The sequence below is a fragment of the Pogonomyrmex barbatus genome, unplaced genomic scaffold (genome assembly GCF_055798465.1).
Source record: "Pogonomyrmex barbatus isolate J1 unplaced genomic scaffold, ASM5579846v1 scaffold9, whole genome shotgun sequence".
Taxonomy (NCBI): domain Eukaryota; kingdom Metazoa; phylum Arthropoda; class Insecta; order Hymenoptera; family Formicidae; genus Pogonomyrmex; species Pogonomyrmex barbatus.
This window is the reverse complement of record NW_028297193.1, coordinates 6,794,827-6,821,849: the sequence shown is the minus strand read 5'-3', so window position 1 is coordinate 6,821,849 and position 27,023 is coordinate 6,794,827. Positions and strand designations below refer to the sequence as shown.

The following is a 27,023-nucleotide window of genomic DNA, read 5'->3' as shown; positions in this document are numbered from 1 at the left end:
ATACGTACATACGTATGTATAATATATACATATGTATACGCATACGTACGTGTACATGCGCGCGTGCGAGTGTGTGCGTGCGTGTGTGAGTGAGAAGGGTATATATTTTACTTATATGTGTACGGATTAAGTAACATATTATGAGCAAAGAATATATCAGAGAGAGCGACGTAAAAAAAGAACTGTCCTCTCACTAACAATAAATAAAGCTATTGAGGAATTAAATTAAACGATATAAATTAAAGATAAAGAATAGTAGATCTCATTTTCAAGAATAAAGTGATACTGCACAAAATAAAAGACAACTTAACTAATGTGACAACAAAATTTAAATTTATAAATTAGTCATATTAATAGCAGACTTTCTGCTGTATAACAAAAATTAGTTTAGTCATAATATTTTAAGTATTTAACTTATTTAATTAATTAAAAAGAAGAAAACTATGTAAAATAATAACAATTATAGGTAATGTTACGTACATTTATATATTTTTCAATTTTCTACAGAATAAAATATTGTGAATTTACGATATACGATTTAATATACTAAATAATATATTCTAAATAAATGTACGATAAATGTTATTATACGCATACGACGTAAGAAAAGCTATAGTTTGCTCAAATTTTTTAAACCTTTTTCTCAATTTGTCCTGGTACGGCAACCCAAAGTTCAGCTTTCGTGGGGTGCTATACTTTCGCGGGGCACAGTAATGGACATAGTTTGTCGGTAATGTCCGAGACTAATTCCCGTGTTATTTCATTAACGTCCCGCAGGTCCCGAGGGGTGAAGTTTCTGCGCCAACGGGGTTGCCACTGTCGCGCCGACGCGCACAGCCATAGCTGTTCCCGGTCCCCGCCGGTAGAACGGGGTTCGTATCAGGCGCGTGTCAAAGGGTGAGAATTTACGAGGCGAGTACCCCGCACGAAAAGGCCGATTGATAGCCAGCCGTATGTACGCGCCGCCTTGAAACAATGCCGACAAGTTTATAATACGACGAGTCACACATCTACTGCGTTAACATGCATGTTTTACACGCAGAAGTGATAGATCGATCATTTGTATATCGATATTGCAATGCCAGATTCTTTCCAAATCAATTGTGATTTTTAGCCGTTATAATATTAAATAATTACGTAGATCACGTGATTCTTAATTTAATGTCATAATACATTAATTTGAAAATTATCATATATATATATATATATATATATATATATATATAATGAAAAAAGATCTGCATTGTATTAATTAAACCTGTACATAATTTATTAGAAATGTAAACCGAAAAGTGCTTTATATCTCGCTTCTTATTCATTATGAAATTTTTTTTATATAATTAAAATAAATTATCAGAAAATATAATGTTTTTTAAAATAAAAATTTGTTTTCTGATGTCTAGATCTACAATTTGATAATGCGGTACACCATTTTTACTTTACACTATCTCGTATTTCTTTTAATATATTATTTATTTTTAGCTTCTTTCTCTCTTTCTTTCTCTCTGTATTTTATATTATTATTTAATATTATATTGCTTTGTTTCAAAGTACAAATTATCATAAATTTATAAATAATCCAAAATTAGTATTTGGCAAATATGACAAAATCATTAACAAGTTTGAAGCTTTGATGTCGTCTCTTGCATCATAATATATTATGCGAAATGATTTGAACAAAATTTGTGCAAAATTCCATATCTCCATAATCAGCATAGTTTCCAGGCAAAAGCTATAGAGCGTGAAGTGGTGCTTTTGTCGGAGACCCGAATTGATTTGTTGGAGCGGATTATACGATTAGGTACTGCGGCGACGAGGGTCAAATGATTGACATCGCGACAAGAGTGTAATGAGAGAAAATTATTTCTCTGCTCAAATCGGGAAAACTCGTGGCAATCGATTGAAGGGAGAATATGAAATAGATTGTTATGCCAAGCGAAGATATAACATGTTTCTCAACAAATTCTCTCTCTCTCTCTCTCTCTCTCTCTCTCTCTCTCTCTCTCTCTCTCTCTCTCTCTCTCTCTCTCTCTCTCTCTCTCTCTCTCTCTCTCTCTCTCTCTCTCTCTCTCTCTCTCTCTCTCTCTCTCTCTCTCTCTCTCTCTCTCTCTCCCCCCCTCTCTTTCATATATATATATATATATATATATATATATATGTGTATGTATACAGTAAACTGTCTCTTATTAATACTTAGCACTTTATAAACACTTTAAATTAATTTTGATTTTAATATTAAATCTCTTTATCTTTAGTGAATATCATAAAATGTCATTACTTGAATTTTTATCCAGAAAAATTTTATTTCAAAAAATTAAACATTAAAGTAAAATAATAAATTTAAACACTTAATCCAATAAGTATTTCAAGTTATATAATAAAGTTTAATAAAGTTTAATAAACATAAAATATAAACATATAAACATATAATATATAACATATGAACATAACATATAAACATAAAATTTGTGCTTAACATCACGAAAAATATTTTGATACTAAATATTTTCTTTATTGGTATTTTATAATATTGATTTTAATGCATGTATATATAGACAGAGTTTTAATTATTATATTTTAATTATTATCAAATAGTAAAAAATAATAATTAAAATATAATATATGGTAAAAATATACGCTGCAAATTAAAATGTAATCATTAAAATGTACAATGGAATTTTTGCTTTCGTTATATGAGTATCGGGAAAATAAAACCACAACCTACAAACGTTATGGTTAAAATAATTCTAATATTATATGTATTGTAAATTTTATTATTTCTACGCATAATACATACACATACATCTGTACATGTACATAACATGCATACATGTAAACGTTAATGTTACACAAAAATAAATATTTGTAAAATAAACAAACATAAAAAAAGAACTTATAATATCTTATATATATAATTTGTAGACAAATAACAAGAAAATTATATGTATTGTTTTAAATTATATGTACTGTTTATATTCTCTGTAATTCAATAAAGGAAATTATTTTTTTTTTTCATTAATCAATATTTTTTTATTTTAACAACATGTCTAGGATTAATATTTATATTATCTAAAAAAATTATTTTTTTCGATAGATATTTTTGATTGAAAATATTGAAGAGTTCATTTTCAACGAAAAAGAAAAAATGTAGTAGAATAAAAAATTTTCTTCATAATATATATAAAAATTAATTTGTTTACTTTTTATTCTATGTAACGCGCAACTGAAAATTATTTAAAAAAAATCAATAATTACTTTGGGTATGTAAGGTGAATTGCGATGCGTTTAAAAAAAAGGAGACGTCCGTGCTGGAAGACTAAATTTTCCTCCTTCTAGCGGTGAGAGCGCCTCGGCAGTGTTATCCAATTATTCTAAGTTGTTAAGGCGAGTTAGGGCGCTTAAGGGACTAAATTAAGACATTCCGCGCGACAAATCTCCCAAGAATCTCAATTAACTTCTCCGGGGGCACCAGCACTTTAATTAACTGTTTAATTTCGTTTAATTTGCATTCGCAATTGCATAAGCTGAGCTAGGTTCCACAACTGCGTTGCATTTTCCTCTACGAAATAAACCAATGAGAAAAAAAACCTCTCGGAATATATTTGAATTATATAAAAAATGCAGAATATACGGGTATATATCCGTTACAGCGAGAATGCCATTTATTTTTTTTTTTTTACAAACTTTAGTTTGCAACTTCTTTTGGTCTCTTTTTGGAGACTTGTTTATTGAATAAATAGGTTTCTGTTTCACATTTTTTTATTAAAGTTGTTTATAAAATTTTGAATAATATTTTAAGAAGCACATTATATTTTCGTTAATTTATCATGTAATTAGAAATCTTAAATTAATGCACATTTCAAATTTCTCATATACGTACTTTATTCTCATTTACATTTAAAATGTTAAAAGAGACTCAGAAAAGAAGAAAAAAGAAATTTTATTGTAATATTTTTAATATAAGTTAAGTAAATTTCTTATAAAATGCTACTGTATAATTAGAGAATTATATTATTACATTAGTTGCGTTACAACTTTATGTCGTCATTTTATCTCGTACAGAGTGGAGCAATCATTTCGAATATTGATAACGATTCTTGATAAATGAATAAGTATTACAGAGAATACAAAAATTTCATTCTATATCGGTTTTACTACAAGTAAACTAATTTGCATCGCGAGCCACTTATTTGCACGTGATTGCGCAAAAAAATCGTACATTTGCACGTGCAAATGTATGCAAACGTAGTCGGCGTCGCGAGTCTCTTATATGTTGAAGTACGTGGCATTTTTCTTGGAAACAAAACCCGCTGATAATTTTATAACTTGCTAATTTGTCAGACTTCTTTTCACTCGAGCACATTATCGCACATTTCTACGCGCAAACCTTGTATCAACGCAAACGTGAAACAATGATAAAAGATATAGGGTTGCGCTTTCAAGTACTAATCTAGTATTGATCCTTACAAACCACACCCTTTATACATACCGTTTCCTTTGCTATCTCACTTCTTTTTTTCCGCTCTTTTGTCGCAACTTTTTAAAGAATATTACTTCAATAAAAATGTGCAGGAATCCACGACGAATGTCAACGATCTAATTCTACATATAAATTAGATAGAAAACTGCATATATAGTAAGTCCAAATTTATCGAAAATACTTTTGATTATGATTTATGATGATTATTTTACAATCTCGAGTGGTATTCGATTGTCCATTTTATCAATTGATCGTTCAAATATTAGATTTTGTAATAGACTCAGTCAGGAAAATTCCTAAATATCAGCCGATGTGATTAAACATGTTTACATTATAAACGGATAGTCAAACGGGACGGGATTGCTTTCACAATCTCAAAAATGTTATATTTGAATTTAATATTTTCAAAAATTCTAGATACACCAAGGGGCGAAGAGAGGGAGAATAAAAATTAAAACTCTTTTACATTCTATTATATAACATACGCATATATTTTCATTTAAAGGACATTTAAAGGCTTACAACAAATATATGCCTTTTAATTATTTTATTCAAAATTGTAACAAATAAATCTAAGTAAATATAGTAGCTAAACAAAATTTTTATATTATTAAAATATTGAATCATATAAATATTGATTCATTGTCAATGCAATTAATACTTTTTAAAATTACATTTCAGAATTACATTTCAGAATGAAAAATTATTTTCTGAAAAATTATTATTTATTTAAATAGATGCATAAAATTCTTCTAAGATCGAAGATTCTCTAAATTCAAATTTCACTCAATATATTTACAATAACTTTAATTATATGTTCTATTTTTATTACATGCAAATCAATTCTGTGCAAAACAAAAGATTTGATATAAATAAAACATTAAATAATAAATAAAGCTTTTTATATATGACTGAAATTTAATTGTTATGAGAAATATCTCGTAATTGTTATTATATCACATCATGTCTCAAAGCAGCTTTTTCGGATCGTTTGAAGTCGGCAATCAACTGAATTGCCTATCAACGCCTGAGAAGCTCGTTCACGGACTTGCCTTTTTCACATTTTCTTTCCCTTTCTATCGCACACTCGCGTGCCTTTCTCTATCTTTTTTAAACGTTGGTAATCATCAATGTATAGTTTACTTTTCTATAAACAAAGATGTCTTCTACGTTTATCATTTTCTTTTCTTCTTTTCTCCATGATAATATATTACATCCTACGTTACGAAAACTTGAGCATTTTCTTTGATTTATTTATCTCTATTGTGATCACTTTTTTCAAAATTTGAGAACGTTATAGTTCACCATGATTCTTAATTATTAATACTATATAATTATCAACATGATGTATAATTACGCACGACTTCGTAAGCATTAATAACTTTAAATATTAATTAATGTTGTTTGTGATTCATTGTTTGTTTTCTTTGAAAGATTAAAAATGACAAAATAAATATTAAACTTTATATTAATATTGATAAAATTGCTATTTAATTAAACAAGTTAGTTTTTAATATAAATTTTCCAATTTCTTAATATTATTATATCTAAACTTTTTAAAACATTTCTTTATTTATATGTAATCTTTCATTCATATTTTACAGAGAAAAACAAAGTTAAAAAGTTGCAAATAAATTAATAAAGAATTAGTCTGTTTTATAAATTGAAAATTGCATTTTAACAGAAACTTGATATAATTGTTATTAAACATAAATTAAATGCATAACGGTAGTAAGATATTATCCTGTACTTTCGTCTTTAAGTCTATATAAATTTTAAGACAAAACGAACGAATGGAGCATACCAAATAAATGCTGTAAGACGAGGTGCCAGAGTGACATTTGAATAGAACAGCAAGACCTTTGTGTTCTGTCTGGAATCCGACACCCGAAAATCGTTCTCAAAATTCGTTCTACGCCGCGAAATCTACGATGCTTAAAAATAATGACATAATGCCATGTTAAATTTGGTGAAATCAATTATATGCTTTTGCTACGATAAGAATCAATATGTACCTTTATACAACAAACTAATTTATATAATTAAGACATTGTGTGTTTATTGTATATTTACACAATATAATATATGCATATAGTTTTTAAGAAAATATTTCTCTGTGTACTTTAAATTTAATGCGGGACATATATAGATTTGTATACACACACCACACACACACACACACACACACACACACACACACACACACACACACACACACACACACACACACACACACACACACACACACACACACACACACACACACAAAGCTTAATATTACATTACATTTAAATATTTCAATAAATGTTTAAAATCCAAACGTATTTTTTATTTCATAAAACTATTTTTATTTATTATTGTATTTCTTTTTGTTGTACAAAAATGTAAGTGATACATTATCTTTATCATACAAGAGATAAAAAATAATACATATTACCTACGATATATACCTATATGATATAATAATATGTATCTATATATAATTTTATTTCACATCTTTATCTAATTATAATATAATCAAATTAATACTGATAAATACTGATAAATAAGTAGAATATTTTACGTTTCATTATGCATATGTTTCAATAATTTTAGTGTTTTCCAAATTAAAGTCTCGACGTAAGTTGAGAACATTTTGGACAGCCAGTTTTGTCGACGCTCTTTGTGTTTTGGTGAGACATTACAGGCCTGCCTAACACTCAACTCATTATACCACTAATTATTCATAACGTTGGGGATTATTCTAGTGAAAATAATCAATTCCCACAGTATGCTCATTTCTCTCTATCCTTTCTCTCGTGGCTCTCCTTTCTCTCCGTCGCTTTAATGTCAACATTAAAATATGTTTTTTTCCAATCAGGATTAAAGCAAATATTTAATAACTTTAAAATATTACATGTTACATTTTTAATGTATCATTAATTGCACGCTGTTGATTATTTTTGCTAAAATTTCATTTAATTAAATGCAGAGAAGAAGAATATTATAAATTCAAGAGAAAGGAAATAAATTTCTTTATTATTTGTTCATGCGCTAGAACTAAAACTAGTTTCAAGTTACAAGGAATAATAGTTCGATTTTTGGTTATCTAAATGCATCGGGTGATTCGTGCTCAATTTAGTGGCAAATCAACATGTTCAGTAAATAAAAGTAAATTTCTATTTTGATCGAGTGACGGACGCTCAAGTAGAGCTCGGTTAACGCATATGTGCATTGAGGATATAAAACAGCCATGCAGCTGTCCGATTGACTGCCGTTTTCCCAAAAATTCCCCCAGATTCTTGGCATACAATGCCGACGATGATGCGCGACAAAGGAGTGTGTCAATTTTCGGTAACTTGATCTTGAGTGGCTCTCTGTTAAGTGATAGCTATAAGTAGCAGTTAAGTGCTCGTTTCACGCCAGAATGACGATACGCCTATTAATTTACTTCAGTGTTGGTGAAACAGAGGGTCATGAGTTCAATCTCGTTCACAATTAGCAAATGGTTTAAGATATAGATATTGATAAATATATCATATAAGAAATATTGACTTAAGATAGTTTAAGATATGATGGAAATTTAAACTTTTTATCGCAAGATAATTTGAAATTTTTGAAAATTACAAATCAAAAAATAAATATTTTCGCAGAGAAACGCAAAAGAAAATAAATATATATATATTCTATCGTTCTGCTCTTTTCAACGTATATAAATTTGCTCATTCGGTACAATTGCATATCTTATAAATAATGTCTAAATAAGACAAGAAGAAAATTATCGATATTTAGTTTTGTATACATCAAATATTTTTTTGCGAGACAAAATATTAAATTACATGCTATTATTTTTTTATTCAAATTTTTGAAATTGAGGACCTGACCTAATAGAAAATGAGGATAAATCTGAATGGTTAGAAATTCAAATTTTCTAAAATTATTGACTTACCATGAGGCGGCGTGTGTTGAGTTGGACTATGTTGATGATGATTCGTGGTAACAGCGGTGCCAGGAAGTACATGCTGCGCGTGTGTTGCGGGATGCAAGTTAACGCCGGGCGGCGAAGCCGGAAGTTGGCCTGATTGATGTACCTGATGGTGTGGTACATGGTGAGCCGGGTGGGGATGGGGTGGCGGTAGAAAGGCGGCTGCCACGGCCGCCTGCGCATTCAGATAGGCCATCCTTGAGGCTGTAAGGTTGCCCAGATTCCCTAGATTTCCCAGATTTCCCAAATTGCCTAAATGATTTAGGCTGGGCATGTATTCCCATAATTTCGAGTGATGAGGCGCGGCCGGAGCATAGGAAACGGCCGAAACTCCGGCGGGCGGCGATCCTTGGGGAGAACCGCGATCGGTACCACTCCTATTCCCGGTACCATCCAGACCCAGCAGCTCCTGAATCGCAAAAGCCGAGCGCTGCTGCTGCTGCTGCGGCATCTTCGTGACTTTTGATTAAAACCGTGCGAGCTCAGAGCAACATACTCGACCGCGTATTCGCAAGAACGAAGCGAGGATCGTCGATCCTCGATTCACAACTTTGACAACTTTGAGAGCGCTGAAGATACTGCGAGCGTATGTTGGGCTGCGTACAGAGCCGCCAGCCAACGTCAGAATACATCCGAGAGATTTATCTAGAGTAATCGTTTGTAATCGTTTCAATCGTTTCAATCGTTTCAATCGTTTCAATCGTTTCGCGAAGTGATTAGGTCTCTCGGATTGATCGTTGTTCGGTTCTCTCGGAAGATTCTTCTTCCGACATTTAGGAATTCGATCGAAAAGAGTCGTTGTACATTATTTAGATATATTGTGTGCCCAACTGCCTTTCTACAGTTTAAACATTAGCATTCGTAGAAAACCCAGCAGACATTGCAAAATTTCTAATCCGGGTTACAACACTAGTATCATTCCCAGGATAATTTTTCGCAAAATTGCCAGAACCAATAAAATTGCATTTCTAAATTCTCTTGGTAGGCCTTGATATTACGTACACTTTCTACCCCCGGCGATTATTTTCATACAAATGCTTTTTCTGAATTTTACATTTTTTCCGTAAAGCTATTTAAAATTAGATTTACTGTCATGTTGTATGCAATTCATAAGAAGAACATCTAATGAAATGCTTTCCGCATATACATATTTGTGAAAATTAAAATTGCATAATAGACATTTGCGATATAAATTAGCGTGCTCAGTAACGACAGAATAGAAATCGATTCATCATCATTGTAAAAAGTGAAGGATCATTAGAGAATGATCCTTCTTGTCAACGTTTGATAACCGACGGCAGGACGAAATAAGACACTCCCGTCAAACGAAATGCCGAATTCTACTTACTTTCGCCCAAAGTACAAAAATCTAATACTTTTACTTTTTTTGTATTCTTCACTTCACGTAGAATGAGAATGTTTTCGTTGTAATCAAGTACAGATTGCTCTGTCTGTCGCTTGTCACTGCTCTGTGCGCGATCCTTTTTAATATAACTTGAAACTGTGTCTCTCCTTTTGGTATAAACACTAATAACACACGTTGGGAATGGTAAGCGTAATAGAAGCGTAGTTTTGCACTCATAAAAGCACGTAAAAGCTCATAAAAGCTTAGGCGAATCGAATCATTTTTTCGCAAAATCGTGTACTTTCATCTCCTTCAAGAGATAAATTGATTTTAAGAGCAACTGACGAAACCTCAAATTCTCAGATTGGAATGATACTGACGCATCAAAAGCTTGAATGATTACGCTTTAGGAAAACGTGCGAATGAATGGAGATCAGAAAAAAAATTGATGCTGTTCCAAAAAGTTCGGCAGAAATTGATCAGTCTTCTCGATGAAATATGTCAGCCGACATGTGTCTCCGCGTACGTATCTGTCATATTGGGCGCTTTTATCGCGCTTATATCCGTACGAAGATACGATCCACCGTCGGCAGGTCGTTGATATCATCCAATTAAGCCATGTTGGTCTTTTTCAACTCACAAAACGGTCTTTGGATATCGCATTTTGTCGGTGCATTTATCCTAATTGTAGAATTTCCCTCGGTTGACGGAAAACACGGAAAGAACTCGTTTAATGAACACCCGATTTCGCGATTTCGTGACTCGAGAAGTATAACGATGAGGGCGGCGTAATAGAAGCTCAAGGGATGGTCCCAGTGAGAGCAGCTCGTGTATCTGCCGTCGTGGCGCAACCGTGTCGTCGTCGCGGCGTTGGACAACTGAGCCGTCGAATAACGCGGGGTTGCTCGACGGGTGCGCGACGGGCACGAAGAAGGGAAACCCCCGGAGGCGGTTGTACGAACACTACATGCACTCATACACGTACCCTTTACGCGCGGAGGGTGGTGTTTGCCCCATCCGCGCGCACAACTCGTCAACTCGCGCCTGGCCCCTCTCCTCCGCGGTACCCACCGACAGTACTCCCCATCTCTTCCTCTTTTACCCTCCGTTCTGCGACCCCTCGTAGACCCAGGCGACAAAGGCGCCTCCGCTACTTTATGCGTTGGCAGTGGCCGTCTCGTATCGCGGATTGGTCGGCTTTTTGAGACGGCCAGCCGAGTAGACATAGCCCTAGTTACCAGCGAGAAGGTGGGGTCTAGCGATGTCGACGCCTCGACGTGGCTACGCCTACGGCGGAACGGTTCACCATGGAGAAAAGAGGAACTTTTCGCGCTCAATCATGGATACTCGGACAGCGCGAGCGATGCTAGACAGTAGTGAATAAACTTGAACCTGAATCATAAGAGGGTAAAGTATATAAGAGCTCGTCTATGACCTTTATATCTCTGATAGTTTTTTTTTTCTTCAATCCTACTTATTTAATACAATTGTATTATTATTTTTATACAAATATTTTTATATGACAGAACGTTTACATTGAACATTGTTCAATTTAATTTTATTAATATTATATAGAACAAATCTAAATAAACTATAAAAGTTTCTATATTTAACAATAAATGGTATCAATAAATGGTATCTTCCTTCTATAATCATGATCAATTTAAGTGAGAGAATGAAAATAATTCTTATTTCTTTCATTCTTTCTGACTTTACACACACACACACACACACACACACACACACACACACACACACACACACACACACACACACACACACACACACACACACACACATCAAACACACACACACACATATAAAATACATGGAAAGAGTTTTGTCAAATTTAATTTTTAACATAACATATCACATTAGAGAAATAATTTATTAATTTGTTATTACAACACAGATCTGATAATAGTTAGATTTATTAGATTATGAATTCATGATGTAACGAAATTGTTTATTTAATTAATTGAGAGATAACTGAAAATGATGTGGATCATATTGAATTCATTGCACTGCCATTATATCATAAGCTATCGATATTTCCAGGTAATTATAAATATACGCTCTCTCGTTTCTATTGTTAAATAATTCATCAGTAATACTACAATTACGAATATCAAATGATTGTAATATATTTCGTTTTAAGGTACTTTTCATATATATATATATATATATATATATATATATATACGTACATACACATACATATATATATATATATTTATACACACACACACATATATATATATATATATGTGTGTGTGTGTGTGTGTGTGTGTGTATATATGTATATAATATTAATTATTTCTTTATACAAAATTAATATTTGTTTTATAAGTAATGGCAACAATGTAATTTTTATTTTATTTTAATATTAATAATTTCTATATTATTTTAGGCTGGATTACGACTTATAATTTTTACTTTTATCTAATATTTATTAAATTTTATGATATATAATTGCATGTTATTTGCTATACATTATATTTAAATAATATGTGTGTGTGTGTGTGTGTGTGTGTGTGTGTGTGTGTGTGTGTGTGTGTGTGTGTGTAGTATAATGTATGTAGTCAACGTTTGAATACAAATTAATAAATGTGTGTGTGTGTGTGTGTGTGTGTGTGTGTGTGTGGTGTGTATAAACAGCTTATAAAGTTATTTATTTCTTTGTTGAAATGTAAACAGAGATAAATATTGAAATATTGCTATATAAATATGCTATATGAAATATTGCTATATGAATATATTACGTGCTGAATATTAATAATGTTGTAATTGCGTAAAATGTTTTTTCATTTAAATTGCTGAATATATATCTTATACCTATTACTTGATAGAAATGTTAATATTTTAATATAAAGTTACAAATTCTTTATTATTAATACGTAAAAGATTACATATAGATATTTAGCATCGTTGATCTGTACTATAATTTGCAAAGCAATAATTGTGGCGTTGTGAAACCGGCTTTCATTCGGAACCTTTATTAACACTGGGGGAGTGGTCTAGGTACCGGCCAATCAGAACACACCACTTCCAACCCTCATTGGCCGGAACACAAATCGATTTATAACTCACTCCGATGGTGAGCGAGCATGGATACACGCCCTTAAAGCCGGTCTGCTTAAGGTCGACTCTTCTCGCAAGCCTGCCGTGACTTCCAACACTGCCAATTCAACAGAAGGTAGGTGGCGGTGAGCTTGGGGTAGCGACTAGTGGCAAGTGGTAGTGGTAAAAGGGGTAGGGTGAAAATTTCTGATTCTCGACGACGTTTCCGATATCGCGATATTTTTTCAAAAGTTTCTGACGCGCTTTATGATTGATTTTTTAATCAAAATTGAGCCATTTTTTTTAAAAAAACGAGATTTTTCTTTTATTTCTTCATCCAATTCTGTATCCTTTGTTTCCTTTTATTTTTCTGTGTTGTGTATTCTTTCTATTTCTAATTTCTATTTTTCGTTCTTTATGTTTTTTGTGTTCTTTCCGTTCTCCTATTATATTATATTATTATATTGTATTATTTATTATTGTTTTATTTTGTTTGTTTTTTTCTTTTTCAAGCTTGCTAAAATTTCTTTGCACAGATACATAATATTATTATATCAAATTTATACTTTTTTATAAATTATTACTTATAATTATAATATTGATCAATTATTTTTTTAAACAAAAGTTGTGTTTAAACAAACTTCTTTACGTATACACACACGCGCGCGCGCGCGCGCGCACACACACACACACACACACACAATATACATATAATTTTAAAATTCAAGTTAAATTCAGTATACATATAAATATTATTTACATTATTTACATTATTTACATAGCAGCTATTGTTTATCACTCACACGTTAAAACATACATTAAATAAATTACAATAAATTAACAAACATTAACAAACATTTACAATTATAATAATAAGAAGATTATATAACAGATTGTATAAATAAATCAAAACAACATATTTCTGAACAATAACATAAGAAATGCTCAACTTTCCCCAAATCAACGTGTCCAAAGAAAGACATCCGTCTCTAGTGATATTACGGCGCTCGTATTTAACGTATACGTAAATGGACACAAAAAGCAATTGTAGCAAAACATAATAGCTCAAAGTTGAGCGCCGTGTAAATAATAGACAGGAGTTCTGAAGGCCTCTTTAGAGCTTCAGAGAGATATCTCGGGCTGGTAGCTTTGTTTCGCTGAAAAATCTCCGACTTCTTCGTTCATTTTCTCAGACTAAGAAAAGTACAAGAGCTACACCCTCTTTCGCGATTCTCCCCTTTATATTCGCTACTAACATCAAGGGATTATTGTACATTTTGCGCTGTGTTGCACTCGCGAAAACCTTAACTCGCAACAGAAGGATCTTTCATTGATATACCGCTGTTTATGAAGATTATTTAAACTACTGTTTGAATACACCTTTAGCACTTTAACATATTGCAATTTGTTATATTGTCACATATCCAAATTAGTGTTATTTCGATAAGTCAAGTTATTTATATTATAATGATAGAAATATGCAAAAGTATGCAATTTTAGAATTTATTCGTAATAATAGAAATGAAAGGACAGCAGTTACATTATTTAAACTATATTATTTAAGCTAATACATATACTTACACATATAAAAACACACATACTCACGTGAGATTGATTTATTATATACATGTAATTAAAATGATACAATTATACAATAAGATACCTGAAAATTAATCAATGTTTTATTAACACTTCATATTTTTTTGTCATATTTTAATGTTGATGTTATTGTTCAACGAAAATTAAATTATTTGTATAATTTATATCTAAATTTATAGAAATTAATGATAAAATTAATAAAGTTTAAACGTTAGCAGTAGCTATGCGTGTTCCATAATTTGGATACTTCAAAAGTATTGCAACTAATTTTACATTTGACTCAAATTTCCTGTCGCCTAAAGTAAATTATTCTGCTATCGTAATTAAATAAATTAACAGACCGTGAACGAAAGTACCGTATTCGCACGGGATACAGAGTTATATTCTTAACGAAATAAAAGAAGCGTTAGCTTCTAGCCAGTTATTACTATTAGCTACTACTATTACCTAATTTATGAATTATAAGATAGAATGATCCATAAAGCATACTTTTAACTATCATAGTTAATAGTTATAGATATTAGAGTTATTAGATCTTATAATTATATCGATTAGATTTGTATTCAAGATGCAATCTCCTTTTCTTAAAACTTTTAAAACTTCCTTTAAAACTTCCTTTCCGCTATTATAAATATTTAATTAATATATTAATTTATTCATTACATTGCTAAGCACATTAATATACTAAATGAAACTCAATATAAACTGATAACATAAAATATTGAAGATCAGCGTAAGTAAAAAATTAACTTTATATAAATGATATTTATTCGATATTTTACATATTTTGTTTTAATATTCATTTTTAATCTAATCATCATTTTTACAACACAATTCTTTTCTTAGAACTATATATTAGTACTACTTTTTAAAATAATCTGAGAATTTTCAATTTAGATTATATCAGTAATTTCTCCTTAAAAATCTGTATTTGTCCGTATTTATTGCCGTATTCAACGTAATTCTACAAGAAACCTCGATTATTAAAACGAGATGAATCAGATGCCTCGAGTAAACCCGCTCGAGGAGGTTTAAACTTTAAAAGAGCACAGTCCGTTCTACTGGGAAGACATTTGCTGCTTTATATTGTACGCACACGGTTTCGTGCACTTGTCAAGCATGCACAATAGGTCAAATTTAGAACGACCTGTAATCTGTTAAGACAAGTAATGCCCAAGAGACAAATTTATCACTCAACAACAAGAAAATTAAATTATATTCTTGTAAGATTTTTTTTCTTTTAATAGAAAAAACATATATAAAAGTTATGAAAATGTGAAATTTTTTCATATTTTTTTAAAGAAAATTAAAAAATATTTAAGTCATACAATTACATTTAAATATTTACATTCATACTCTCGTCAAGAAAAGGAAGTGATTCATAGATATTCTTAATTTATCTTTAAATTATATAAAACATTGCGAGTAATTATTTTGTTTATAACTTGAGATAATTTTTATATTTTTAACTAACCGTTTAAAAATTTTCAAAAAGATAAAAATAAGTTATAAGACAGAACATTTTCTATCAAAAGTTATAAATGTAATATAAAAAACTATAATTTTGTATAAATTTCGTATCAAAAGTACCTACTAATGTCTCAATACTATTTATATGCAACGTGAAATAAAAACGTCTTCGTATTTGTAAAATTTTTATAAGATAATTTATAAGCGTAATATTATTTATATACGCATATAAAATTTCTGCACGATCCACGACCATTTTAGTTAACTTTCTCAATGTGGAATCTCATAAATTAATTTCTCAATCAGATTTTGCTGAAGAGACTCATCGCCAATATCGATAAACCATCTCTTTACGTCCATCTCTTTTACGTGTACACGTAATAATACAAATGTACACATGCAAATACAAAGTCACGGAGGATCTCCTTGCCTTGCCAATCCTCTTTTCGAGAACATTTTCGCCGAGTCTTGCAAAATTGTTAATCCCAAGCTTTTCCAATTACACGGACTCTCCCATACTCTCGTCTACGTCACCATACTCCTCCTCCTCCCCCTCCCATCTCTCTCACTCTTTCTCTCTCACTCTCTCTCTCCCTCCTCCCCCTCTCTCTCTCTCTCTCTCTCTCTCTCTCTCTCTCTCGACTCTTTGTAAGCGAAAATATTCAATTCAGACGTTAAATTCAATTACAGCATTCCTGATTAATCCTAAGTATCCTCTGCTGAAGGAAGGATGCCTGCCGTTTCTCCTTCCACGGATTCCTTCCTCCGGACAAGCCGGATCTCTTTCGGCTTAGCCCGTTCTTGAGTTGAATAACTGTTGCGAAGGATGTCCGATCATTAAAACTTGCTCGTCCTGTTTTCACCGCGATGGGATACCCGATTGTGCGTTATTCAGATTATTTCGCCCTAAATAAAAATAAAATATTTCAAGAACAAATAATATCAACAATTTTGACGATGCCGATATTTCATAATATCATCTATAAACTTGTTATTAATATCATCTTAAACTTGTCTCACTTGTATCAAGAGTTGATATTGTACTCTCGCAAACTATTTAATAATAAATAATAATAAAATAAAAACATTGGGTGTGTGACTACACGTTGCAAGAAATGAACAAGTTATGTATTATTTAAGTCAAAATTAACATTAAAATTACAAGATTTTGTATTGTAATACTAAAAAAATTGTGATTTTTTTGTAGTTCATATTTTTATAGTTTATATTTTATAAGTTATAATTGGATATTATTTGTATAAATTACAGTTTTATTTAAAATCTGATAGTTTTCATTAACGTTTTTATATTTTTTTCGAACGTTAATGATATGTGATTAATCATTAGTATATTTGTATTCAATTGTATGATTGATGATTAAGACGTAATCTTTCTCTCCTTTACTTCTCTTTTGTTACTAAAACGGTTCATTAATGCTGGCCGCACATCGCAGCTTTCCGACGCGAGAGAATCGGACCACCCAGAGATAGTCCGACGAACGACAAGATAATTCTTGCCTCTCAAAAAAGTCAGCCAGTCATCGCCTCTAACTGGTAGTCTTTCTCTTAATCTTCACCCCATGAGTTCTCAAGTATCCACGGCCACTCGACATTTTCACAATGTGCACACTGACGCAACTTCATATCTTCAATCTAGTTTTCGAAAGGTAAACTACGATCCCCATTACATTGACTGCGACTTGACGAACTGTTCAGAAATGTAATTCCTTACCAGATTTTGAAGAGTGAATCTTGATAGTAATAACGGTTAAATTTTTAAGCACTTTCAAGTTAACATTACTGTCTAAAATGTTCTATATATGAAACAAATGTTTTATATATATGTTTCCGAAATACATGTTTTTCTTTTTAACACATATTTTCTATGTGTTTCACAATTCTAATTTTAAATTCACCCTTTGTACAAACTTGACATCTTTATTTATTATTAATATTATTATTAATTGACTTCACAAAGTTAAATTCTTGTTTAGAAATTATATAATCTGTAAATTTTTTGCTATAATTTATATATAAACATTATTAATATACATAAAGTTCTCTTTTGTAATTTGTAAACTAACAAATATATTAAATTTAAAAATTAGGAGAAGTATAAATATAATTTTAGAAAAAAAAATATTTTTTTTTTAAAATATGTCACAGATAATATAATATTTATTATTACTATAATACTAAAATTTATTATTATTATTAAAAGTTGAAACAATTTCAACTATAAAATAAATATGTATAAAACTGTGCTTGAAATCTTTATAAACAGTTAAATCATTTTTAATATTTTTTTTTACAAAATGCTAGATTCAAAAAGAATATAACAGATGGCAGCAGATATCTAGTCGGTAATTCTGGATGTGCTGCCGTCTGCGTGCTCAGAAACGAACTGAAATTCGATCAAAATTTCTCATTTTCTCAGTTCTGCGTAATGACACGCACACGTCTCGAGTATTATAGAGCTATTATTTATATTGCTTTATTTGCTTAATCTCTTAATATTATTTATAATATATTTCATTATATAAAATATTATTGTATATTTTGTATATATATTAACATTTATTTTATACAGAATGTGTATATTTTGATCGCATCGAAAATTTTTACGCCGACAATGTAGCAATTTGCATCACTTTGACGCTTGATATTTGAATATTTTCTCTTGCGATAAACGATCAGTTTGTCAGTGTTTGTTACATATGAATTAACATCTTTGTGAAAGCGATTTTTGTAAAATGGATGGAAAAAGCGTGATTCGTTAATTATTGTTCAAATACGCATCCTTGATTGCTTCTGATGTACATCAAAATTATCATATTGTCGTAAATGATTTTGCATATTTTATTTTTTGTAAAGGCTTTGTTATGGAAATTTTCTTAAACTCGTGGAGTAAAATGTACAATAAATGACAATTAATGTTTCACATAGTTAGATATTTTATTATAGATTCGCTACACTAATGTGCATATTTATTAAAAGGACTATTAATCCATTTTTTAATCAAATGTTTTGTTTAATAGTATAAATTTTTTTTAATCATATCAAACTTAGATTAAAAATTATTGTTATGCATAATAATTGTAGATTTGTATTTATAAACACGCAATACATTATTTCTGTTTATAACATATTTTTAAATTTTTATATTTGTTTTAAATATTATTTTTATTATAAAAGAATTTAAAAGATTAAATAAAATTCTGTAAATAAAAAAGAAATCAATATTCTTCTTCTCCAATTAATTTTTATTATAAAATCAATGTATACATTAAAAAGTTATTTATGAAAGAATGATTTAATTTATAAATTACGAGTTGAATTCAAAAAATGACATAAGAAGATCCACAAACATAATAAACAAACATAATAAAACTATATTATATAAAAACATGTATAAAATGTGTTGCAACTTTAATGTATTAAAAATACAAACAAATATTTTTTAAAATATTTTTAATAAGTAATATATTAAACGTACGTAAAAAATACTTAGAAAAAAGAATGTAATAACAGCATAACGATAAGTTGTGTCTTTGTATTTAAATACACAATGTTTCTTTCTGTTGTTTCTAATCCAGAAAAATATATTGATTATTCTAGCTTTAGAAAGTTAGATATGTATTTATTATTATTATGTATATGTCGTAGAATTATCTATCAACGTATCATAGATAAAGTCACGAAGTTTCTTCCGAAAAACGCCTCTAACAATGAGACAGTAACATGAGCCACGAAAAGCTAAGGCGAATATCCTGAAGTTCATCAAAGTTCGAAGAGATCGCGGTCGTCCTTAATGGTGCACTGGATACGGCTTCAAAAGGAATTACGTAATACTTTTTTCATGAGCCGATCGCAAGATAGAGAGAGAGAGAGAGAGAGAGAGAGAGAGAGAGAGAGAAAGAGAGAATATTGAAAAGGGAAGAGAGAACACCCTCGTTAAATATTAAACTTTAAGACTGGCTTTCCCACGATGCTTCTGCGGCCTTTATGTATCAACCTTCTCTCTCATTTCTTCTGTAACGACATCGCGCGATCGTTGGAGACGAGACATTTGAGAGATTATGCCAATTCAATGCTCGCGCTTTCTTGAAAGAAAGATACGGATACTTCGGTAGTCAGATCGCGACCGTTTATTCTTGATTCGCTGATGTCGCTTTGCATTATATCTTACATTTAATATTCATTGCTCACTATATCACATACATGTATGTTTGATAAAAATATAGAAATAGAAGTTGAGTAACAATTCTTTGAGATTAGTGTCAAATAAGAGTTAAAAGATTACAATTTTTAGACAGAGTTAGATTATCTATAAATAATGTAAGTATTTGACCCTTTTTAGTTAGTTCTTATTAATATTAATTAAAGATAACAATCCAAAAAAGCAAAATTTCTCCATTTATTTCTCTTGCTAGAAAATAAAATATATTTTAACGTATTATTTATGACACAATTAATGAATCTCTGGTTATTATACATTATCTTTTGCCAATATCAAATTTAATTGTCTTTAATTTTAATCGAGAAATGTCTAATGTTTCGATAATTTTCCTATAAAAAAATATAACTTTTTATCACTTTGCCTTTGAAATATCATTCATATGTACCGTCATATTTTATAGATTGTATACAGAAAACTTAATAAGAATCATCTTCGGGGCTTCCGCTACAAGTTTGTTTCAGAACACAGATTTCAATTTCACAGTGACACGAGCTGACCAAGCGAACGGTCGTTCTCGTACTGCAATTGGCCTGATTTGTCGTTTGTGTCAGATCTTGGTCTAAGCACGTCCGGTATTGGCCGAGAATCGGCACGTCATTCGCTCATTATACGATCCAATTAAGAGTACGGATTGCGATACGGCAACAATCACAATCCTTGTGTCCACGTGATTAGCTCTATTCACAGACAACGCGTTCCTATGGGCGCCCCGGGCTGCGACCAGTCAAAGTCGTTCCTTGCTCGATTCCTCGACAGTCACGGTCTCGTAGTTATTAAATCGATTTCCTCTCTTCGCGCGCATTTGCGGCGTTCTAATTTCTGGTCGTCGTTCCGCCGTATCGCGAATCAAACTGTTGACTCTCCGACGATAAATCGTTGCATTTCTCACGAGTAAGTGCCGTTATTGTAACTAAAATAATGAAAGACATTTCAATGTTATGCATTTTTATTGTTACAATATTATTGCTACTTTATTAATTTGTATCTGTGTGTCTTGTATGTTGTGTGTATGCCAAAACTTATTTTACCTTTAACAAATAGCCTATATTACACAGGATACTTAAAAAACTTAGGGGTACGATATTTTTAAAATTTTTTTCAAAAAAGTATATCTTTAAATTTTAAATTAACATATACGTTATGAAACAGTATTAGAAAATATATATATTTTTTTATAACTCTGTTTTTATACTTTTATAATTAGAAATATTCCTTGCGTCGTATAAATTCAAAGAAAGACAAAGATGACCTCTTATCTCTTTTATATTGTCCAATTAATATTTTTATTTCAAGAAAATTTACAGAATGATAGAAATTGATTTAAAGTTTATATCACTTTGTAGTAAGTGTATCATTTTAAACATATTTTTTAATAACATACATATATAATTTATCTTACTTCTTTGATTTCTAATCGTGTTTACTTAAATAAACAAATAATATTATTTTAACTTTATCTGAAAATATGATTATGCATGTAAGATAAATTTTATACTGATGCATATACTATTTTGTGTGTGTGTGTGTGTGTGTGTGTGTGTGTGTGTGTGTGTGTGTGTGTGTGTGTGTGTGCGTGCGCGCGCGCGCGCGTGTGTATTCTTGATGTATTTATTTATTTATTTATACTGTAAAATAATTTTTAAAAAGATATAAAATCTTTAAACAACTCATAAATAGCATTTTGTATTATATTGCGTTAGAATTTACTCTGCAGTAAAAAAAAAAAAACAGCAAAGGAAAATATCACAACTATTACCTCTGCAACTGCTCCCGACGCATGAATTTCATTGAATACAAAACGGTAAGCGATACCATTTTATATCCAGTTCAGATATTCATGAGGAAATAGGTCTAATAGGTCTTTGCATTTTGGCCGCTCTCATTACCGTATCTCGCCTTTTCTTCGGTGTTTTAATTGCAGCAATGGGGTACGCCTCTGCTAAGAAATAATTATGCTCTCCATGATACAACTACACTCGTACATTTATATACACACTAATGTATACATGTTATGTACACATTTATGTATATATGTTTACACACACTCACATATGTCAGTGCACGCACACACACACACACACACACACACACACACACACACACACACACACACACACACACACACACACACACACACACACACACACACACATATCTATGTGCAATTACATTACGAACAATTCCCTTCAGGGGTGGAGAATCTCCCGAAGAGTGTGCATTTCTTGTTCACACGATTCCATGTGGTACGGTGGTATCACACGTGCCACGCCCCTCTAACGACAAAATTACAGCAGCCATGTTTGCCCAAGATCAAAGATCCAGATGGGAATATGTGGGGAACTCAAATGAAAAAAGCGAGTATGTAAAAAAACGCCTTAATTGCATCCGTTCGTTTTTCCGTTCTTTCGTTTTTTTTTTTTTATATATTTTATATTAATATATTTTTTAAAATGTCATAATTATATCATAATTTTTGTTCTACTATAACAAAAAGATAATAAGGATAATTATAAAGCTTATATAGAGACACAAAATCCATTCAACATTATTATCGCTTTATGATTATTTAACATTAATTTATAATTTGCGAAAAGTTAGAATAGCTACATCCATAAATTATTTTGTAAACATACCTTACGTATGAAATTATAAGATAGTATTAAAAATAAATTTTTTATGTACAAATTTTATTATAAATATTTAAAGATGCTTTCGCGATATAATAAAGCATTATATAAACATATGTGTACATCACAAAAATATATAATATAATCAATACCAAAAAATAAATATTTCATATAAATTTTATAAAATGTCATTATAATAAAATTATCTAAGCAAATCTATTTATTAACATATATGTGCGCGCGCATGTGATGCATATGTGTATTTAATTTAAATCAGTTTCATTACATAGATTAAATAACTTTCTTAAAATGAAATAACCCGATAATATACGCAATAGTAAATCGATTTTATAAATCAACAGTATAATAAAAATATGTGCATTCAATTATGCCCTATAATATAATAATTATTTTATATTCTCAATTTTATAAATGTTAATGCTTAATAATATAGTTTGCCGAAACAAAAATCTGACTGTTAAATTATTAAATAATTAATTCTATTACTGTACTTTATATAAACTAATCAGAAAAAGTAAAACATTTTTGTCAATAAAATTTATTTATTATTTTTTAAAATAGAAATAGTTTAGTGATAATATAATGGCTAGTATTATAATTCTCACGTATTAAGGAAATAATTAGATACGCTTAATATTATTATAAATTGACTTTATTTTCAAAATATCTGATCTGTTTTGTATATTATAAAAATTATGATGATATATAAATAAAATTCTTTATTTTTAGAATTTACTTTTAAATTATTTTGATTTTAAATTTTGTACACATACACTTTTCTCGAAATTACTCAATCCAATCTTTTAACATCCAATCTATCCAATCTATTAACTACGATAATTAACACACATATATACTGATTTAATACACACACACACACTCACACACACATACACACACACACACACACACATATATATATAAAACATGTGTGTTTATATTATCATATTATTTATTTTATAACAATGTTAGAGAGAGCGAAAATCGAAACTAGAAAGACATCATCTCTGCCTTTGACAGTTTCAAGCGCTCCCTGACTAACTAACTAAGTAATCAGTTCATAACTAATTAAGTAATCAGTTGTAATTATATCTTTCTCGAACGACTTGTGTTTCCATCACGCATCATCGCTTTTAGTCTGATACGTCTATCAAGTCGATTGTGTGTAGAAACACTAATTGTCGAATGATAAACGTTAGTTCGATTCCCATTAATCCCATACATTTAATGCGCATTGAATTGATATTGCTCACTCTCCATCATCATCATCATCATCATTATCATTATAATTATTATTATTATTTCTGTTGCTGTTGTTGTTGTTGTTGTTGTTGTTGTTGTTGTTGTTGTTGTTGTTGTTGTTGTTGTTGTTGTTGTTATGTCTTATTTATCATTTAATTATATTATTATTATTACGAAACAAATACGACACTAAATACGCTTTTATAAAATTAACATAAGCTCTAGTCGGTATAATAAATTTTTATGCATAATATATAATTACATATTGAAGTGGAAAAGGCACATTTTTTAAATATGTTTTAATTAATTAAAAATTAATTAGAGTACAGTTGATATAATTTTATTAATAAATAAATTGCTAATATCATTATTTATCAATTTAATCTTAATTAAAAGATGCAATAAATTGTACATATATACTTATATATATAAAAGATATTAAATAGAAATAATTGTTTTTTATATTTGATATGATAATGTTTTTAATTGACTAAACAATTACATAATTATAATATATAATTATAATATATAAATAAGTTGAATATTTAAAATATTAGAAGTAAATCGTAGCAAAAAATTTCGACGCTGTTGTCAAAAGTCGTAGTGCGTGTTAACTCAAGGTCAGATTAGAAGCTTGGACGATGTGTCGTGACTCGAGTGCCTCGAGAGGCAACAGGACAAGATCTCTGTCGCTTTCGGCACTTTCCGACATTTTCTTTCCCCCCCAGTGTTGGCCTGCACTACACCTTGCCAGAAGTTTTTCAGCGTGGCCCGAAGCTATCGAGGATGCAACAGGCTAACTCTACTAACAAACCTGGAGAATCTTGTAGCACTTCTACTCTAGTAGCCTCGACGCGTGTAGTGTCATACATAGAAGTATGCTACTTAGACTTGTGACGCTACTTTTGCTCTTACTTTAACGAAAAGAATATTGTTAATAATGATGCAAAATATGAGTTTGTAGAGATATAAAAACCATGTTCACACACATTATTCGATGTTGTATAAATTTTAGAACAATTTAAATAAAATATCGTTTTCTTCATGATATTAAAAAATATTAAAAATTTTTTAAATTATTATAAAATTTAAATATAGCGTTCAGTTCTTATCATAAAGAATCTTAAATATATTACTTTAAAATATTACTTTAAAATATTGTTAATATACAACATCAAAATTATAAGTACATCTAATTTTATTATATTATTAATAATATTGATAATATTGAGGTGATAATATTAAAGATAAATTTTTTATATATTTTATATTATATTTTTATATATTGATGTAATGGCATTACGGAGCTTAATCATAACACTTTTTATCGATCAGTTTAAAAGTGATTTGCAATATGATATCGTAAAAACATATTATGCTATAATTTTCTCGATGAACAATTCCTTTGATAGCGATCTTCAAAGACACTCGAGAATCTCGAGAATTATCCTTACAAGATCCCCTTTTGACAAGCCAGCAATTTTATCATATTCTGGTTAAAATAAAGGCGGGAGGCATGTTTGTACACTTCGTGTGCTTAAGAAATTTCGAAAAGGCAGTTGCGTCGTGTCGATGCAGCGCGGAGATGACAGCAAATCCACCGCGATGGAGAAATCGAGACAGCAACATTGGGCACACGAGCACACGACACTGGATTCTCTGGGCTATGAATATTAATGTGCTGAAGCAGCTAAACGGAAGGAGAGCGAGAGGGTTCTTTGCTACCCGCTATCTATTAATACTCAACTTGCAATCTGCATCGTACTACGATGGTTCAAGCCACTCGAGCACCATGATGTTATATCGGTCGGTAGATCATATTGCGGCAGCCATTAGGAGGAAAGAACGAAATCCTCCACGGTCATGAAATCCATTACGATATTATGTCGTTTCCTCATCGAGTGTTCGATCGGTCGAGCTTTTGTTGGTTCATTACGCGTCAAAGGTTTCGGCCAGATCTTCCGTTCCGATTTCTGATGAATGCTGCTACCGTTCTCGATAAAAACCTATTCATTCTGCGAGACATTAAAAACCAATGAATTTCTGAAAATATTTTCCATTGTTAGTATTATAGAAATTTTCTTAATTGTATACACGAACGAAGAAATTTATAAATTTTTTGTATTGAAATATGAGAATTATAATAGATCCTAGAGTAAATTAAAGTATAAATTGTTTTAAACGATCTAAAATATTAACCTAATTTTTTTTATCGTTATTGCTAATAAAATATAACTAATAACATTTTATAATTTAATTAAAAATTGTTTATTTTATTTATTGTACTGCTCCATAATCATAATATCCTAGAGAGTCATACAAAATTTATAAATTTATTTAGCATATCAATCTTTTACTTTTTTAGCATTGAAAAATTTTAAACTTTAATTTTATTATAATAATAATGAATAGAATACAGAGTACTTAAATAATAATTTTTGCAACAGTTTTTCGTTCTTGTTATATGTGAGACTTTTTGCAAAATGTACATTTTTAAGTACAGCCATGATTAACATTGATTTAATGTTCGAACCTGTACGTTCTCCATCGCAGATAAGATATTAATTTTGATTGAAAACATTAACGTTAATAACTTCGAAGAAGATATGACAGACGCGGAAACGGATTTCGAGTTTGCACATTTAGTCTGAAAGACCGGGCTCCTCAGGGGAGAGTGAGGGTAAGTAAAGTCTGAGTGCAATAAAGACGCGCGTGTTCTATGCGTGAACGTACGCATCTTGGAAAAATATTTTTCCCATTTTATCGGACTCCTCTCCACCACCTTCTCCGCTTGACGGATAACGGAGAATGCCAGGCGTTTCTGGATCTATTATGTACGTTATACTCGAAGCGGACGACTCTTCGCAGCTACGGATGCATTTTATGCATCCGTCCAAATGTAGGCTGCAACGAGGGGTTCGCGCAACGAAAGAACAGATGATGGAAGGGGACTGCAGAAGAGTAGGAAGAAGCGGA

General features: G+C 30.5%; 1 protein-coding gene across 3 annotated transcripts in view; it reads right to left on the bottom strand.

The window, feature by feature from the left end:
- LOC105431125 (uncharacterized) overlaps nt 1–10,761 on the bottom strand; it is a 57,712-nt gene extending 46,951 nt beyond the window's left edge. Inside the window, exon 1 of one of the 3 annotated variants that reach the window (XM_089084932.1) lies at nt 8,409–10,761. In XM_089084932.1, the coding sequence (XP_088941058.1) occupies nt 8,409–8,895 (487 nt within the window). In that variant the 5' untranslated portion in view covers nt 8,896–10,761. The remainder of the gene's footprint in view (nt 1–8,408) is intronic. The other 2 variants (XM_089084930.1, XM_089084931.1) reach the window with 2 other exon arrangements.
- Between the last annotated feature and the right edge of the window lie 16,262 nt (nt 10,762–27,023).